This window comes from Ahaetulla prasina, chromosome 2 (genome assembly GCF_028640845.1).
Source record: "Ahaetulla prasina isolate Xishuangbanna chromosome 2, ASM2864084v1, whole genome shotgun sequence".
In the NCBI taxonomy this organism is placed as follows: Eukaryota; Metazoa; Chordata; class Lepidosauria; order Squamata; family Colubridae; genus Ahaetulla; species Ahaetulla prasina.
Window position 1 is genome coordinate 231307643 of NC_080540.1, and position 17723 is coordinate 231325365.

A 17723-nucleotide genomic window follows, 5' to 3' on the forward strand; every position below is an offset into this window, starting at 1 on the left:
CTGGTTTTTTATTTTATTTTCTCTTTTTTGGTATTGGTTTATGAAATAATAAGTGATGGGAGACCTTTTTGAAATTAAAAGGTAAGAACTAAATGTATGAGAGATTTTTGTACACTTTACCTGGTTTTTTATTTTATTTTCTCTTTTTTGGTATTGGTTTATGAAATAATAAGTGATGGGAGACCTTTTTGAAATTAAAAGGTAAGAACTAAATGTATGAGAGATTTTTAGATACTACGCTGTTCCATTTCTTTTTTCTTTTTTTGTTATTGGTCTGTTTTTGATAAAGCTAGGGATAATTACTGTTTTGTTTTGTGAAATGTAAGGATTATAGATATTGATTATAAAGAATGAAAAGAAAGAAACTTATGGGGGGGAATATATGTTTTTAAGGTAGAAGGGAGAATCAATAAAGGGGGCAAAAATGTGGGGACTAGACTTGATTTAAGTGTTAATTTCAGGATGGCGGGATAGAACAGATTTTATGATAGAAATTTGCAAATAAATAAAATTGTAAGTGGGAAAGGGAAATACTTTGGATAAACTATACAATGAGGGGGTGAAAATTGAATTGGATTTAATTATGTGCCTGACTGATACCTTGTTCAAAAATAATTTATATGTGGCTTATTTTTAAAAAATAAAGAAAAATTCAAAAAAAAAATTCGCTACCGGTTCCCTGAACTACTCAAAATTTCTGCTACCGGTTCTCCAGAACCTGTCAGAACCTGCTGGATTTCACCCCTGATATATATGCAGTAGTGGGATTCAAATCCATCGCTATTGGTTCCCTCCTGGGCGTGCGCGCTCGTCCGGGCGGGTTGGTAGAGCCTCCCGCCGCCGCTACTAGTTCGGCCAATCCGGGGTGAAACGGTAGCAACCCACCACTGTGTATATGTATATTTATAGGTATAGATATAGGTATAGGTATCAGTATATGTGTGTATGTTACATATATATTCACACACTCACACACTCTTTCCAGAAGGTCATTCTCAGACCTGGGTTAATCTGCAACCCAACAAGAAAAACACAGACTTCAGAGGATAATTAGAACTGCAGAAAAAATAATTGCTACCAACTTGCCTTCCATTGAGGACCTGTATACTGCACAAATCAAGAAGAGGGCCGTGAAAATATTTTCAGATCCCTCGCATCCTGGACATAAACTGTTTCAACTCCTACCCTCAAAACGACGCTATAGAGCACTGCACACCAGAACAACTAGACACAAGAACAGTTTTTCCCCGAAGGCCATCACTCTGCTAAACAAATAATTCCCTCAACACTGTCAAACTATTTACTGAATCTGCACTACTATTAATCGTTTCATAGTTCCCATCACCAATCTCTTTCCACTTATGACTGTATGACTATAGCTTGTTGCTGGCAATCCTTATGATTTATATTGATATATTGATCATCAATTGTGTTGTAAATGTTGTACCTTGATGAACGTATCTTTTCTTTTATGTACACTGAGAGCATATGCACCAAGACAAATTCCTTGTGTGTCCAATCACACTTGGCCAATAAAATTCTATTCTATTCTATTCTATTCTAAACAACCAAAGAAACCCCCAAAATTGCTAGAGTCAAGTATCTGTTTAGTATTTGGATGATAGGATCTAAGGATGCTGAAATATATCCCAAAGAGTATCAAATTATTTCTTCCCTATTGACAAGAAAACCAGATGGTGCGTCTGCAGATTAAAGTCACTACAGGCTCAGATCAAGGAGACAATACCTTTTTATTGTCAGATAATTGGAGCTTTACTGTAAATGCTTTCACCCACAAAAACCACTAGAGGGAGCTCTCTTCTAATATGAAAACTGGAGCTTATGTTTTCAAAAGTCACCATCATATTCAGAATGGGGCAAAAGACAGAACAGAACACACAACTTAGCTTTCTGAAGCCTGCAGTTTTAAAGTGTGTGGACTTCAACTTCCAAGCAGCATCTTAAAGTTGCCAAGTTTGACAAAACACGGACGTAAATGAATTAGACCATACGAGAGAAGCCTCTTTACATTTTCATAATTTTCTCTCCTCAGCATTTCTTTAACGTGGCCTAATCCTAAACAAGGTTTGTTGCATTTGAATCTCATTAGTTTCAACAAGTTGCGGTAGGCTCTTTTCATCTGGTGCTTTCCGAAAGTGCTAAAAATCTGGGGAATTCCAATACATCCGATAAACGAGGGATGGAAGAGACTGATTTTTCTGCACAACATTTGGAAAAAAATTTCCCTAACAATGCCATCTTACAAATGCACAAGGCTTAATTCTATCTATCTATGTAGACAATTGCAGTCGAAAGACATCATATTCCATGCCAACCATCTGACATCCTTTATCAGATATAACTCAAGTAGAAAGGGTTCGGTTGACTCATGTTTGTTCTCACGGTGAAATGAAAAGCAACTGAGCACTTGGATTGTTTCTGTCATAACAGGAAAAAAAAAAAATCACCTGACTTTCTTTTCCAAAATGCTCCAGCTCTTTGATAACTTTCACGTATTTGATTTTCATCTGGTGCATGTCTTTTGCAATCTGTACAGAAATGCAAACAGAAAAAAACAAATCCATGTCATTATTGAATACAAAACAATGTGTCACGGATGAACATTCAGTCAACATCTGGCTGTACTGTACTATAAGAGAAACAACATAGATGGTTGAACTAGCACAAGCAGACAGCAGGGCCAAAATGCATCTTAACCGTATTTCATTTTAGGAGGCTCAATCAATTCACAACTGTTACATGGGAAATCCTTGATTTATAACCATCCTTTTAATGATCAAAGTTAGAAAAAAGTGACTTTCAACCAGTCCTTGCATTTACAAGTGTTGCAGGATCCCCAAGGTCATATGATCAAAATTTAGGCACATGGTAACTGGCATATATTTACAACGTGTCCTGGGGTCACGTGATCACCACTTGTGATCCTCACAGACAGCTTCCAACAAGCAAAGTCAGTGAGGGAAACTGGATTTGCTTAATGACCTTGTCATTCACTTAACAACTTCAGTGATTCACTTAACAATCATTGCAGAAAGGTTGTAAAATCAGACATGACTTACTTAGCAACCACCTTAACGATAGAAATTCAAAAGTCCCAATCGTGGTCCTAAGTTGAGGACTATTTGTAATACTTAGCAACTGTAATTTTTAAAATCTGAGACAGGTTTAGAAGTAAAGTGATAAAAATGTCTAAGGAACAAATTGTACATACACAGTATGGCGTATGGCTCGGCGGACATACAACTAACATTTAGGGCACATATTTTGTATTCATGGTACTCTCCTGTTCATTGGATGAACATTTGTAGATTTGTGAAATGTTTTTAACGTTCTTCTTATCAGTAGGATCTTTCTGTGAGCCAAGGGAAAGGCAGCTCTTCAAATCAGGCACTACAAAGGAAAATCTCATTCCAATCTTACCTTGTTGAGCACTTGACTAAAAATGTCTGATTCTTGAACCATGTGTAAACATGGTTCTCTCTCAGGGCAGAATGTTTGTAAAAGCCTGATTTGATATTTATTATTCATTAAATAGATGACCATGAAATTTTTTTTTCTTAAGAGACAAATATTGCAGTAGGAAAAGGAGGAAAGAACTGGTTTGTGTTTAATAACATTTAAATGAGAATGAACATGAAAATGAACCACTGATATATTAATGTTCATTTTCAACAAATAATGTCCCACTTTCTTAGGAGACACATCTCTTTATATCGTTTTCTTGGTACTTTTAGCCATGTTTTGCGTGGGCTATAAAGTGGTGGTATTTTTCCCCATCTTATTTTATCCATCTTATTTCTATTGTATTTTATCTTGGCTGTAAACCGCCCTGAGTCCATCGGGAGAAGGGCGGTATACAAATTAAAATATTATTATTATTATTGTTATTGTTATTGTTACTGTTATTATTATTATTATTATTGTTGTTGTTGTTGTTGTTATTGTTGTTGTTGTTGTTGTTGTTGTTGTTATTATTATTATTATTATTATTATTATTATTATTATTATTATTATTACCAGATAGTGTCAATGTATGTTGGAAATGATCATCACAGTTTACCTTGGTAATGTATAATTTAGCTGATCTATAGGGAATGTAAGATAGCTCTTCTTTGGATTGGCACCCATCCAGCTGAACCTCAGGAAACAACCATCCAGGAGAACTTGGATAACCTGCAACATATAAAAATACAAAGAAAAAGAAAAAGAATAGGGCAGTACAATGCTACAGATTTGATTCTGCAACATTGCTTTGAAAAATCCTTGGCGTCTGAATGGAGCATTGTCAGCAACACATTAAAGCTGCTGCATTTTTCCCCCTGAGACTGAATAACTTTCCCCATAAATAGAGTTCCTGGACAAAAGTCATGGCTGCTTTAATGAATTATTAACAGATGCTGTGTTTTTACTATAAACACATTCTGAAGCACCATTTTGCTATCACATGTGAAATATTGCACAACCAAAGAAAAACACTTGGGCCTTTAAGACAGCCTTTTCCAACCTGGTCCTCTCCATCTGACTTTCAGAATTTCCAGATAATCAAATAGTTTGTTATCTCATCCCAGGCCATGTATGGGTGTTGCTGAACTATAGCTTCCCAAGATCTCCTATTCCTGGCTAAGAATGCTGGTAAGTGTAATCCAAGGGATGCAGTGGCTCAGTGGCTAAGACGTGGAGCTTGTCGATTGAAAGGTCGGCAGTTTAACGGTTCGAATCCCTAGTGCTGTGTAATGGGATGAGCTCCCATTACTTGTCCCAGCTTCTGCCAACCTAGCAGTTTGAAAGCATGTAAAAAATGCAGGTAGAAAAATAGGCACCGTTTTGGTGGGAAGGTAACAGCGTTCCGTGCACCTTTGATGTTTAGTCATGCCGGCCACATGACCACGGAGATTCTTCGGACAGTGCTGGCTCTTCAGCTTTGAAATGGAGATAAGCACCGCTCCCTAGAGTCAGAAACGACTATCACATTTTTGCAAGGGGAGCCTTGATCTTTACCTTTAAGTGTAGTCCGGCAACCTCTGGACTGCCATTTGCTTATCCCAGCCTTGTATTTTTTTTAAATAGAGATTTGAACAGGTGATGTAAAGAAGCAAGTCAATACAATCATTCACACTCTGAAGGACAGGCCAAAAAGAGGACACTGATACTCTCATACATTTATTGTTAACACAATAGTAAAAGGAGTTTAAAATAAGATGCACTCAAGTGATACAAAGCAGAAAGCCTATATGTGATGGTTTCAATAAGGTGTTTCATGCCATTGAGGTTGCATAATTCACCTCACTGAGGGAGGAGGTGAGATGATGCTTTTCTAAAGTACTTTGTGCGGTTTTGGTCTTTCCCAACAACTCATTAGCCTCCTGGAAAAGTTGGAAAACACCAGGTTGCCTTACAATTTGGGGACATTCTCGTCTAACCAAGTTTCCCAGGGCTTGTACGTTCAATGCAGCCATGAAAGAGAAATTATATTTATTATAAAAATAAGACATGGCAAAGGAAAGACTCAAATTTTGCTGTGAGAATTATATTATGAAATGGTAGGCGGGCTACAATGGTATTAGTTTCTGCGTATGTTGTGCAAAGTACCTTTCTCTGCTTCCTTTTGGTTTTCTTCATTTTCACTGAGACGTTTTGCAAAGGAAGTCTTACTATTGTCAAAACTCTTGTTCTCATTTGAGAAAGCTTCACCTGCAAAACAATTCAAGTGGAAAACCAGGCTGGCTTTATATGTACTTCTTCTCTTGTCTTTCCCCATGTGTGCTGAAGATTACTCCTATTATGCACTTCCATAATGTTTCTTATAGGGATGCGGTGACTCAGTGGCTAGGACGCTGAGCTTGTCGATCGAAAGGTCGGCAGTTCAGCGGTTCGAATCCCTAGTGCCGCGTAACTGGGTGAGCTCCCGTTACTTGTCCCAGCTTCTGCCAACCTAGCAGTTCGAAACCATGTAAAAAGGCAAGTAAAAAAATAGGGACCATCTTTGGTGGGAAGGTAACAGCGTTCCGTGCGCCTTTGGCGTTTAAGTCATGCTGGCCACATGACCACGGAGACGTCTTTAGACAGTGCTGGCTCTTTGGTTTTGAAACGGAGATGAGCACCGCCCCCTAGAGTCGGGAACAACTAGCACATAGTTGTTGAACCTTTCCCTTTCCCTTTAATGTTTCTTACCCCCTTCACTCATCATGATGGGTGCATATCTACTGTATGCATACAGACATAGTTCTTTGCTTATGTAACAACCACTCAAAGTTATGATCTTCACATGTAACAGCCACTCAAAGTTATGACCTTCTTGAAAAAGGGGACTTACAGTCCAGATCCAAAGTTCGGACAATCAAATCCCTCCCTGAGGTCACAGATCCACACTTTGGCAATCCAGCCACCTGTATAGCCCTTTGTAGTGTCTCATGACTATGCTTTATGATGGTTTTGCTGAAAACCGGCACTTCTGGTTTTTGGCAAAACTGTGCCACGGTAAACAATGGGTTTGCTTAATGACTACCACATTCACTTTTGACGCCCATGGCGTTCGCTTAATGATCGCCACAAGAAAACTGTGGTAAATTACCACCTTATGGCTTATAACAGTGATGGGCAGTCTCCATTGCAGTCACAAATCGAGGACTACTTGTATGTATACATGCAATCATTAGTGTAATGGATATTTCTTATCTTGAGCACTCAGCATTGGTGCCTTGCCAGGGCAGCAGCACTGAAATCCAGATAGAGATCTATGACCTCTTCAAAGTTATCCTTGTCAGATGAATTAAAATTATTAATTCCCTGCAAGCATAATTCTAGTAATTGTAGTCCTAGTAATTGTGTAATGATTGGCCTTTCTTACCACATCCAGTTTCTTCCTCCACGGCTATATTTTTTGTTGGATGAGCTTGTACCTCCTCTATAACATCAGTAACACTTCCAGGCAAGGAAATCCATGAGATGATATTTGATTGTGATTTGGACTCCACGTTATTTCTCAAGCCCTCTTCAGATACTTGGGAACTTGATGGGAAATCTGTTTGTATCCAGGCCCCTGCAAGAGAGAAAAAAAATGTCTTTCATTCATATAGTTAAATCTAGAAAATCAAACCTATATGAGTAGGCTTAAAACAGTAATAAACACTTTCCAATCTGTCTCTACTTCCTCTTTGAGTTTAGGCAATGAGGAAATAATTTGAGAAGAAATCCAGACTTATTTTTATTTTCTTCCCTTAATCCTATTTTTCACCCCATAACATCAGAGTGTTTCAGTTTTCTATTCAGTTTTCTATTCTTGCATCGCTGCATCGATAAACAAGCAGTTTTCCAGGCTACATATTCTAAAAATCTACCTTCTTCTGTTGCACTTCATTTCCGTTTGTGTCATGAGCTCCACACAGAGGCAAAATCAACTAGAAATGACTCTCTCCTTTCCCTTTTCTTCTCTGCTTACAATATTGTGCTGGGTACATTTCAGTAGTGGATTTCAAATTTTTTTACTACCAGTTCTGTGGGTGTGGCTTGGTGGGCGTGGCATGGTTTGGCGGGCATGGTTTGGTGGGCATGGCAGGGGAAGGATACTGTAAAAATTCTATTTCCTCCCCAATCCAGGTGAAGGTTATTGCAAAATCCCCATTTCCTCCCAATCAGCTGCGACTTGAGACGCAGAGAATAGATGAGGCCGGGTCCAGTCAGAATTTTTACTACCAGTTCTCCAGAACTGGTCAGAACCTGCTGAATACCACCTTTGGTACATTTGACTTACTACCATTCATTTAGAGAGCATTCGAAGTTATAGCAGCACTGAAAAAAGTGACTTAGTATTTTTCATACTTACGACAGCTGCAACATTCCCCATGGTCATGTGATCAAAATTCGGATGCTCGGCAACTGGCATGTATTTATGACGGTGGCAGTGTCTTGGGGTCATGCAATCCCTTTTGCGACCTTCTGACCAGTGAAGTCAATGGGGAAGACCCCCCATTAACAATCACATTACTAATTTAAAACTGCATTGATTCTCTTAACAATTGCGGCAAGAAAGATCGTAAAAGCGGGCCAAATTGACTTAAAAATTGTCTTGCTCGGCAGCAGAAATTTTGGGCCCAATTGCGGTCATAGGTCGAGGACTACTTTTATAATGCAGAGGACAAAACATTCATGCTTCTTCAGATTTTATCTATTCGGTCTCCTAATTGTAACATTATGTCTTGCTAGGCGAGGCTGGAGCAAATTACATGAGGGATAGTGAACTGTAAAAGCTTGTTTACAAGCTTTTGTAAATAAAATTGGCCCAGAAAAAGTGTGGCTCTTGCCATAAGCAGTTCCTAATGCAAATCTCCCTGAATTGTTCACAATCCTCTGGGAAAAACAGTTTGGGGCTATTTGTTTAAAAAACAAATAATTCACCATAGTCTCACAGGATATACCATCTGTACACACAAGAAACTATTATAATCAGATTTTTAATGTAACAATAGTGTTTCAATGGTTGTTGAAAAGAGGCAATGTCACAGATTTCAAATTTTGCCTTATTTTATTCCAGTGAAAGGGGCCACATCCTCTTTCTTCTCTATTACAACTGAGATGGAAGAATGTATACAGATGTTCTACAGCAGGGGTGTCAAACACCATTTTCTTGATGGCAACATTAGGGTTGTGTTTGACCTCGGGGTATGGGGCTGGGCGTGGCCAGGGTGGGTGTGGCCAGCTAGACATCAGTCGTGTCAGGAGTGTCTGTGGTGGCCCGAGCACCCTGGCAGTAAAAACGGGCTCCCGAGCTCCATTTTCAGCCATGATGGCCTCCTGCTGCCCTCTGCCAGTGAAAATGGAGGCCAGGGGGGCTGCACGCATGTGGCCCTCCCAAGCTCCATTTTTGCTGGCAGAGGCACTGCGGGCCAATCCTTTGCTGTTTCTAGGGCGGCCCCATGGGCCAAATCTAAGCACCCTGCGGGCCGAATCCAGCCCATGGGCCTTGAGTTTGACACCCTTGTTCTACAGTATAATATCTACTTTGAAAATTCTTTATTCAATAATTTGGGAAAGATGCTTATATCCAAACAGAGTAGTTAAAAAATCGAGCATGGAATGTGCAGAAATGGATAAACTTACAAAGGAAGTTTACAAACTTCCTTACAAAGTTACAAGAAAAAAAGGAAACAGAATATTATATAGTATGGGAGAAATGGTACAAACGGCTAGAGGAAAGATATAAAAGGCAAGGAAAGATCAAATAAGGAAGATATAGAAGTAGAAATGTAACAACATATAAAAGGAAACAGAAAAAATGTAGTTTGTAGAAATGAAATTGAGAACACTGTTATTTATATGTATATATGTAAATAAATTAATATTAGAATTGTATGTATAAAAGATACATTGAAATAAGGGAGAAAAAAATGGACAAGTAAGAAATGTTTAACTGTTGCAAAATTGTTGGAAATAAACTATTGTTTAAAGATTCTTTTTTTTGTTTTTTGAAAAATGTTTAATAATTTTTTTTTTTAAAAAAAAAACTCAAGCATGAAGGATTTGAAATAACAATTGCATGTTACATTACATTTATATATACAATTGTGTAAGATTTTTCCAGATCAGTGGGAAGTAGGCAGAGAAACTAACACAGGAGAGAATATGTAAATTTGTGAGTGTGTGAGAGGGAGGTGTGCAGAGAAGCTTTGGAATATATGCAGGATCTATTTTGCAGATTCTACAGTATAGGTAAAAGTACCAGTTTTTCTCCTTTTTTAAGGAGCTACAAAGAGAATTTTTAGAACACCTTTTTTTAAAAAAACTTAAATACATACATATCTATAGCTTTGTCCTGTGTCTGCATGTGTGTGTGATTGTGTGTATGTCTATCTACATATTTATTTATTTATTTTATTTATTTATTTTTGTCACACAGTATATATAAGCATAAGCATGAAACGACTATACAACACATAAGCATATATATATACACAGACAGACACATTTTTCTTTTAATGACCCTGTAATCTCTTGCATTGGGGTGGAGTCGGGGTGACTGAATAGAGCTCCAGCTTTTACTGGCTGGATGCCCTTCCTGATGCCTATGTGGAGTTTGCAGCAGACAATTACTCAATGCATCCAGAGAGAGAAATACCTGCCACTACCTAGGATCAAACTCACAGCCTCCTGATTGTGAGCTCCACCTCTAGACCACCACACCACTATCTGTATCTGTATCTGTATCTGTATCTGTATCTGTATCTGTATCTGTATCTGTATCTGTATCTGTATCTGTATCTGTATCTGTATCTGTATCTAGACTAGACTAGAATAGAATAGGATTCTTTATTGGCCAAGTGTGATTGGACACAGTGGTGGGTTTCAAATTTTTTTACTACCAGTTATGTAGGTGTGACTTGGTGGGTATGGCATGGCTTGGTGGGCATGGCAGAGGGAAGGATACTGTAAAATCTCCATTCCCACCCCACTCCAGGGGAAGGATACTGTGAAATCTCCATTCCCTTCCCACTCCAGGTGATTACCCATTTCCTCCCAATAAACTGGGACTTAGGAGGCAGAGACTAGATGAGGGGGGAGCCAGTCAGAATTTTTACTACTGGTTCTCCGAACTACTCAAAATTTCAGCTACCAGTTTTCCAGAATTGGTCAGAATCTGCTGAAACCCACCTCTGATTGGACACACAAGGAATTTGTCTTGTCCAATCACACTTGGCCAATAAAGAATTCTATTCTATTCTATTCTATTCTATTCTATTCTATTCTATTCTATTCTATTCTATCTAGATAATCTATATATCTATTTCTATTTCTATATCTATCATCATATATCTAAACACACACCTAAGTATATATGCAAGGTAAACATATGGAACATGAGAAAACCCTTTATTGTTTATTTTAGTAGGTAAATAAATTAAATGTTAATTCTGAAATGAATACCTGTGCACTCTTATCCAGACTAAGTTTGATTGTAACAGTTGACAGGCCTGGGTACATATATCTAGGAATAGGGTAACCATGGTTTGAGGAATAAATGCTAGTAGCTCTCCACTCATTGCCTCCTTGCTGAAAGGTGTTCAAGCTCATCCAGAGGAGCAATGCTGAGGTATTTTTTCATAGAATAATACACAAGGAAATGTTAGAGCGCATTTTGAATTAGCTTGTACCATATAGCATGCTAAACCTTTCCATATGATTTGTACAGTGTCTGGGTAACACACTAGCACACTTGAGAAAAGCCTCATTCTGGCGCTGAACAAATCTTGAATCCAGTCATCAAAATGGCTGCAAGAATGTGAGGCATAAACTGACAGGAATAAAGAAACGTGATGAGAAGATACTTTCCTGTTGTTCACTGATTCCAGAGAAAATAAAAAGTTGGTTAGAAAGTTACAAAGCTCCAGAGTTTTTCAGCTAAATTCCTAGAGAAGGGGTTTTGGCCAAGAGGGAATATTCATAAGATTATGCATATGCCTCTGGGCAGACTCAGGCAAACAGTTAAACATCCTTACAATATTCACTTTTTTATGAAGCTCTCAGTGTCTTCTGAGATTCATTTGGGAAAACCGCAGACAAAGAGGAAAATTACAGCCATGATGTCAACTGTTGGAACATATAATTATTCTTAAAACTGCCAGACTCATAGAAGCAACATTATAACTTTGCATTCACCTAATATGAAATACCGTAATGACTTTCATTGTAACTTTGTGAATGTAAGAGATTTATAGCTTCTCTTGACTATATGTCTGAAATCTGAAAATGAAGTACATTCGTCACATAATGTCTAGCCTCCAATTTATGAATCATGAATTAAATTTGAATTATGATTACACTAATGTCATCAGGTAGCTTCATTGTCAGGCCTGGAAGCCATCTTTTTCGTTGGATCTTCAGGCCTGCCACATTTACTGCTGTGGGAAACTGGGAGGGGGGAATTGTATGGAGCATGGGTGATATATAGTCATAATAACATTCCTTTCTCAGAAAGTCAAGGACATCTTGCCCTGCACCTGGATGGCTGGAACTGGGAGGTTTCTCCAGTTGGGATGGTGGATGATTGGACCATGTGATGGACATGTGGGTGTTTGGCAGGGACTTGAACATTCCTTTGGGTGGGAAAAACCTGGAAGCTTTCAGATTCGGGTTTTCCCAGATGTGCCAACACGACATCTCTAATAAAATGGAGGAAACTCAAGCCTCCGAGTTTTCTTTCATTGGGGGTATTACTTGGAACCCTGACATTCATATTCTGACCATAATTTCCTAGTTTTGGTGATCAAATTCAAATATTTGGCAACTGGTTCATATTTTCGATGGTTGTGATATCCCAGAGTCATGTAATACTCTTTTAAGCCAGATTCACTTAACAACCATGTTACTAACTTAACAATTGCAATGATTCACTTAACAATTGTGGCAAGAAAAGTCATAAAATAAGGCAAAACTCATTTAACAAATGTCTCACTTAACATTGAGGACTACCTGTATTAGAAATTCTTCTTTCTCTTTACCCACTAGCCACATTTGCATCCTAAAAAGGGTTGGGGATGTTTGTGTATCCTTGAAAAAAAGAAAACTGACCTGGGTCAATTTATGCTCTGAGGGTTACTTTTAGCTCTAAAAAAGAGTAATTCCCTCCAATTAACTATGTTATTGACGTAACTGACAGAGATGTTTAATGACTCCCTTGTCTTTTTGGACAGAGATAAAATTCTTGAAAAGTTTTGCAGAACCATGCCAGGTTTTGTCCTCCCAAAGCTACATGTCGGTGGGAAGTCAAAATAAGGCCCTTTAAAGTAAAAATAAAAATGAGTATATGTGGTATAATCCTCATGGAGAAAATCTATCTGCGTGATTGATAGGAGTTGAAAATGACTTAATGGCACGCTATCAACCCATGGCTTTGCACCATAACCCTGACTGTGGCGGCACCTATTCCCATTTCACCATAGAGATGGCAAAGAGGAATGCCAGGAAGAAGGAGAATAGAAGGAGAGGAGAAGAGGAGAAGTAGATGGGGGAAGCAGGGTAAATTTGGAGGATTTGAAAATTCAATTTAAGACATGCCAGCCGGTGCATGGAAACTGGTCATTTGGCTCAAGGAGGGCATGACTTCAGTAGTTTTTTTACTACTGGTTCTGCGGGTATGGCTTGGTGGGTGTGGTATGGCTTGGTGGGCGTGGCAGGGGAAAGATACTGCAAAATCACCATTCCCTTTCTACTCCTGGGGGAAGGATATTGCAAAATCTCCATTCCCACCCCACTCTGGGGCCAGCCAGAGTTGTTATTTGCCGGGTTCTTCGAACTGCTCAAAATTTCCGCTACTGGTTCTCCAGAACCTGTCAGAACCTGCTGGATTTCACCTTTGCTTCTTCAGCCATGCAACATGAACATGGCCTTTGTCTTTCCTCTGGGTCTTGTACCCCAAAAGGAAGTACATCTTTTATGTGCTCCATGCCTTCTTCTGTGCTGTCTTTTTATACACCTGAGTGTATCTGCTTTAATGAAGAATTACCCCATTTTTCTAGTTCTTTAATGAGTCAGATCATTAATACAACTATATCTTGAATACAAATCATGACTGCAGCTTCTTATATCAGACTCATGCAGAAACCTAACAAAAGACAAGCTCTATTCTGCTCCTTCATTTTTCAAACTAGTTCTTCTAAATTGTTTTGAAAGTACACAACTCTATGCCTAAACATTTCTACCTAGAGGTAAAATGTGTTTTTGAAATACACACATTAAGGATTGTGGGGCAAATTGGCAATTACATTCTGCTATCTTGAAATTGCTCAATTTTCTTGCAATTATTAGAGATACAAAAAATATATGGATCAATTATACCTGTTTTGCTTTCACTTTTGCTTTCAACTGTTGGAAAGATGGAATTCCTTTTTTTCTTCCACAGCCAAGAGTGTGATGACATAGGGATATTTTCATCATCTGGTAGGTAAGTAGGAACAAAGAAACAAACATACCTTTATTATTTTAAAATCTGATCGTATAAACTTATAAAGAATCTCTTCTTATTACGAGGAATCTGCTAGTAAGAAATAATGCTGCAGACCTCACTTGTTAAATCAATTGATATATAAAAACTTCATATATTCACAAGTTGTTCAGCATAACCCAATCAATATAAATTCTGAAATTTTAACCTAAATGTTTTGTTTAGTCTGTACTAATTTCAATGCAGGACTTTTGACTTTAAGCCAGGGGTGTCCAGCATTTTCCCAGTTGCAATGTATGGTTGTGAAAGTTGGATCATAAGAAAGGCTGAGCGCCAAAGAATTGAAGCCTTTGAACTCTGGTGTTGGAGAAGACTCCTGCGAATCCCTTGGACTGCAAGGCGATCAAACTGGTCAGTCTTAGAGATCAACCCTGACTGCTCTTTAGAAGGCCAGATCCTGAAGATGAAACTGAAATACTTTGGCCACCTAGTGAAAAGGAAGGACTCACTGGAGAAGAACCTAATGCTGGGAAAGATTGAGGGCGAAAGAAGAAAGGAACGGCAGAGAACAAAATCGCTGGATGGAGTCACTGAAACTTAAATAGACTCCAGAGGATAGTAGAGGATAGGAAGGCTTGGAGGAACATTGTTCATGGGGTCACAATGGGTCGGACACGACTTTGCAACTAACAAAAACATACATTATCCTATAAATATATTCCCCAAGTTTCTCTTTTTCTTACCACTCCCTGAGTGGTTACCCCATTATTTTGCTTGTTTTGTTTTTTATTTTTTTGCATACTTTTCTGAGGCTGTGCCTTGCTCCATCGAGTAGATTCTTTCACCTTGTGTAATAAAGTTGCTTAACATCATATCCTTTTTTCTCTTCCTTTTGAAAAATTGTAAACTCTTCATTAGCTGTTTAAAAATAAACTTAAATTAAAAAAAAGATGCACACACGAAACACCATATGCCTTTAGGGCCCACTGCCTTCTTACTTCTTTGACAGCAAAAATAATTGAAGTCAAATTTATATACAAGGAATGATATATGAATATAATTAGCGGATAAAACAAGAGAACAAGAGCATAGCAATTAATACCTCCCATTATTACTCTGTATAATTTATTATGCTTATGTTATTTCTGGGCCCTTTAGCAGCCCTGTACTTTGTTCCAGCTGATTAAATTAAAATAACACATGTTGAGGGAATAAATTGCAGAACTATTCTAGCTGTCCAAATCACCCTAACAATTATGTATGGTATATTGAGCAGAGGTAAAAACTACTCATTTCACTAATTGGAATTATCATTCAAATTATGTTAAAAATCCTTAGCACATGTAAAGGCAATCAATGTTTTGTTTTGTTTTAATATATGGTTTTTATTGAAACTTTTAAACAAGAAGTTAAAAAACTAAGTCTAATAGCAGTCTAATATAGAATACAGGAAAAAAAAAGAAAAAGAAAGAAATCATACAAAAAAAGAAAAAGTTGAAAAAAATTAGAAGGAAAAAAAAAGACATGATTTCCGATATTCACAGCAGTTAAAGTACAAATATATTTTAACCTCTCTATATAAAGTTATTTCATGCTACTCTTCTTAGATAATCTATCCTGTCTAATCATCAAAACCATAAATAATATTCCATTTTTTTTCATTTTTACGAAAAACATTCTTAAGAAGTTTCCAGTCACCAATATAGATAATAGCTTTACTCTAATCAAATAAATCACCTTAGCAATTTCAGCAAAATCTGTCAGTTTAAGCAACCATTTCTCCATAGTGGGTAGTATTGAATCTTGCCATCTCTGTGCATATAGTAATATTGCTGCACTAATCATATACTGAACTATTCTGCCATGGGTTTTTTTCTAACTTTATATTCATTAGGCCCGAAATGGAAAAGTTCCGGTTTCAAATAAATATTGATGCTTAAAAACCTGTTGTTCACATTTTCAATATACATTCTTAATAATTTGTCTGTTGTTATGTATTGCAGGAAGCCACTCCACCCTTCTAGAAGAATGAAATCGTTACAGTGGTTATGTCTGCAGTCTTGGCAGGATTAGTTTGAGATGCATTCCCTGACTCTCCAGGAGCTGCCTGCAGCTGCTCTTGTGAGGTATTTCCGGTTCCTGTCATATGTAGTTATATACCTGTAATGATGGCTTATTGAGTGTCTTTCTTACGATTAAACAAACGTATGATGAAACAAATATTTTAGGAAATATTAAAAAGGCAGAATATTATATTTCCCTAAAGGAAGAAATGAAGAAACATGCTCTTGGAGACAGAAAGCAGCCTCCACGTTTTTAAATAGCCCTCAGCAGATGTCAGTACTTAAAAGTTAAAGAGCTCATTGAAAGAAGCCAAGTATCTAGATTTTTATTTATTTATTTATTTATTTATTAAATTTTTATACCGCCCTTCTCCCGAAGGACTCAGGGCGGTGTACAGCCAAAATAAAAACAAAATATATACAATTTAAAACAACATTTAAAAAGAGCAAATTTTAAAGGCTGATTATTAAAATTTAGATTTAAAAATTTTAAAATATTAAGAATACCCAATTAAAATTCATCACTAATTATGCCAGTCCCGCTTTAATGAATAAATATGTTTTGAGCTCACGACGGAAGGTCCGAAGATCAGGCACTTGACGCAGGCCAGGGGGAAGTTCGTTCCAGAGCGTCACTGCCCCCACAGAGAAGGCCCTACTCCTGAGGGCCGCCAGCCGACACTGTTTGGCGGACGGCACCCTGAGGAGACCTTCTCTGTGAGGCGTCTGGTCGGTGGGAGGCAAAGGGTAACAGCAGGCGGTCTCGTAAATACCCGGGTCCTAAGCCATGGAGCGCTTTAAAGATAGTTACCAAAATCTTGAAGCGCACCTGAAAGACCACAGGAAGCCAGTGCAAGCTACGGAGCAGCGATGTCACGTGGGAGCCACGAGCGGCTCCCGTTACTACTCGCGCAGCCGCATTCTGGACTAACTGCAGCCTCCGGGTGCACCTCAAGGGCAGCCCCATGTAGAGAGCATTGCAATAATCCAGCCTAGACGTAACCAGAGCGTGAGTGACCGTGCATAAGGCATCCCGGTCAAGGAAGGGACGCAACTGGCGAACCAAGCGAACTTGGTAAAAGGCCCTCCTGGCGACGGCCGCCAGGTGTTCATCAAAAGACAGCTGTCCATCCAGGAGGACGCCCAAGTTGCGAACCACCTCCTTTGGGGCCACTAACTGCTTCAACAGTCAGCTGCGGATGCAGCTGACTGTACCGGGATGCCGGCATCCACAGCCACTCCGTCTTGGAGGGATTGAGCTGAGTCTGTTTCTCCCCATCCAGACCCGTACATCTTCCAGACACCGGGACAGCACTTGACCGCTTCGTTGGGGTGGTCCGGGTGGAAAATACAGCTGAGTATCATCAGCGACAGATGATAACTCACCCGAAACCACTGATGACCTCACCCAGCGGCTTCATATAGATGTTGAACAGGGTAGGCGAGAGATCGACCCTGAGGCACCCCACAAGTGAGGCGCCTCGGGGCGACCTCTGCCCCCGTCAACACCGTCTGTGACCGGTCAGAGAGATAGGAGGAGAACCACCGATAAACGGTGCCCCCACTCCCAATCCCTCCAACCGCGCAGCAGGATACCATGGTCGATGGTATCGAAGGCCGCTGAGAGATCTAATAGGACCAAGGCAGAGGAACAACCCCTGTCCCTGTCCCTCCAGAGGTCATCCACCAATGCGACCAAAGCCGTC

General features: G+C 38.9%; 1 protein-coding gene across 1 annotated transcript in view; it reads right to left on the bottom strand.

Annotated features, from left to right (window-relative positions):
• The window catches only part of LOC131191621 (uncharacterized), a 51909-nt gene that overhangs the window by 5293 nt on the left and 28893 nt on the right, over positions 1-17723 (bottom strand). The window contains exons 3-7 of the mRNA XM_058169954.1: positions 13849-13947; positions 6869-7060; positions 5611-5712; positions 4082-4194; positions 2469-2549 (exon numbers count right to left, since the gene is read on the bottom strand). Of these exons, the coding sequence (XP_058025937.1) occupies positions 2469-2549; positions 4082-4194; positions 5611-5712; positions 6869-7060; positions 13849-13947 (587 nt within the window). The remainder of the gene's footprint in view (positions 1-2468; positions 2550-4081; positions 4195-5610; positions 5713-6868; positions 7061-13848; positions 13948-17723) is intronic.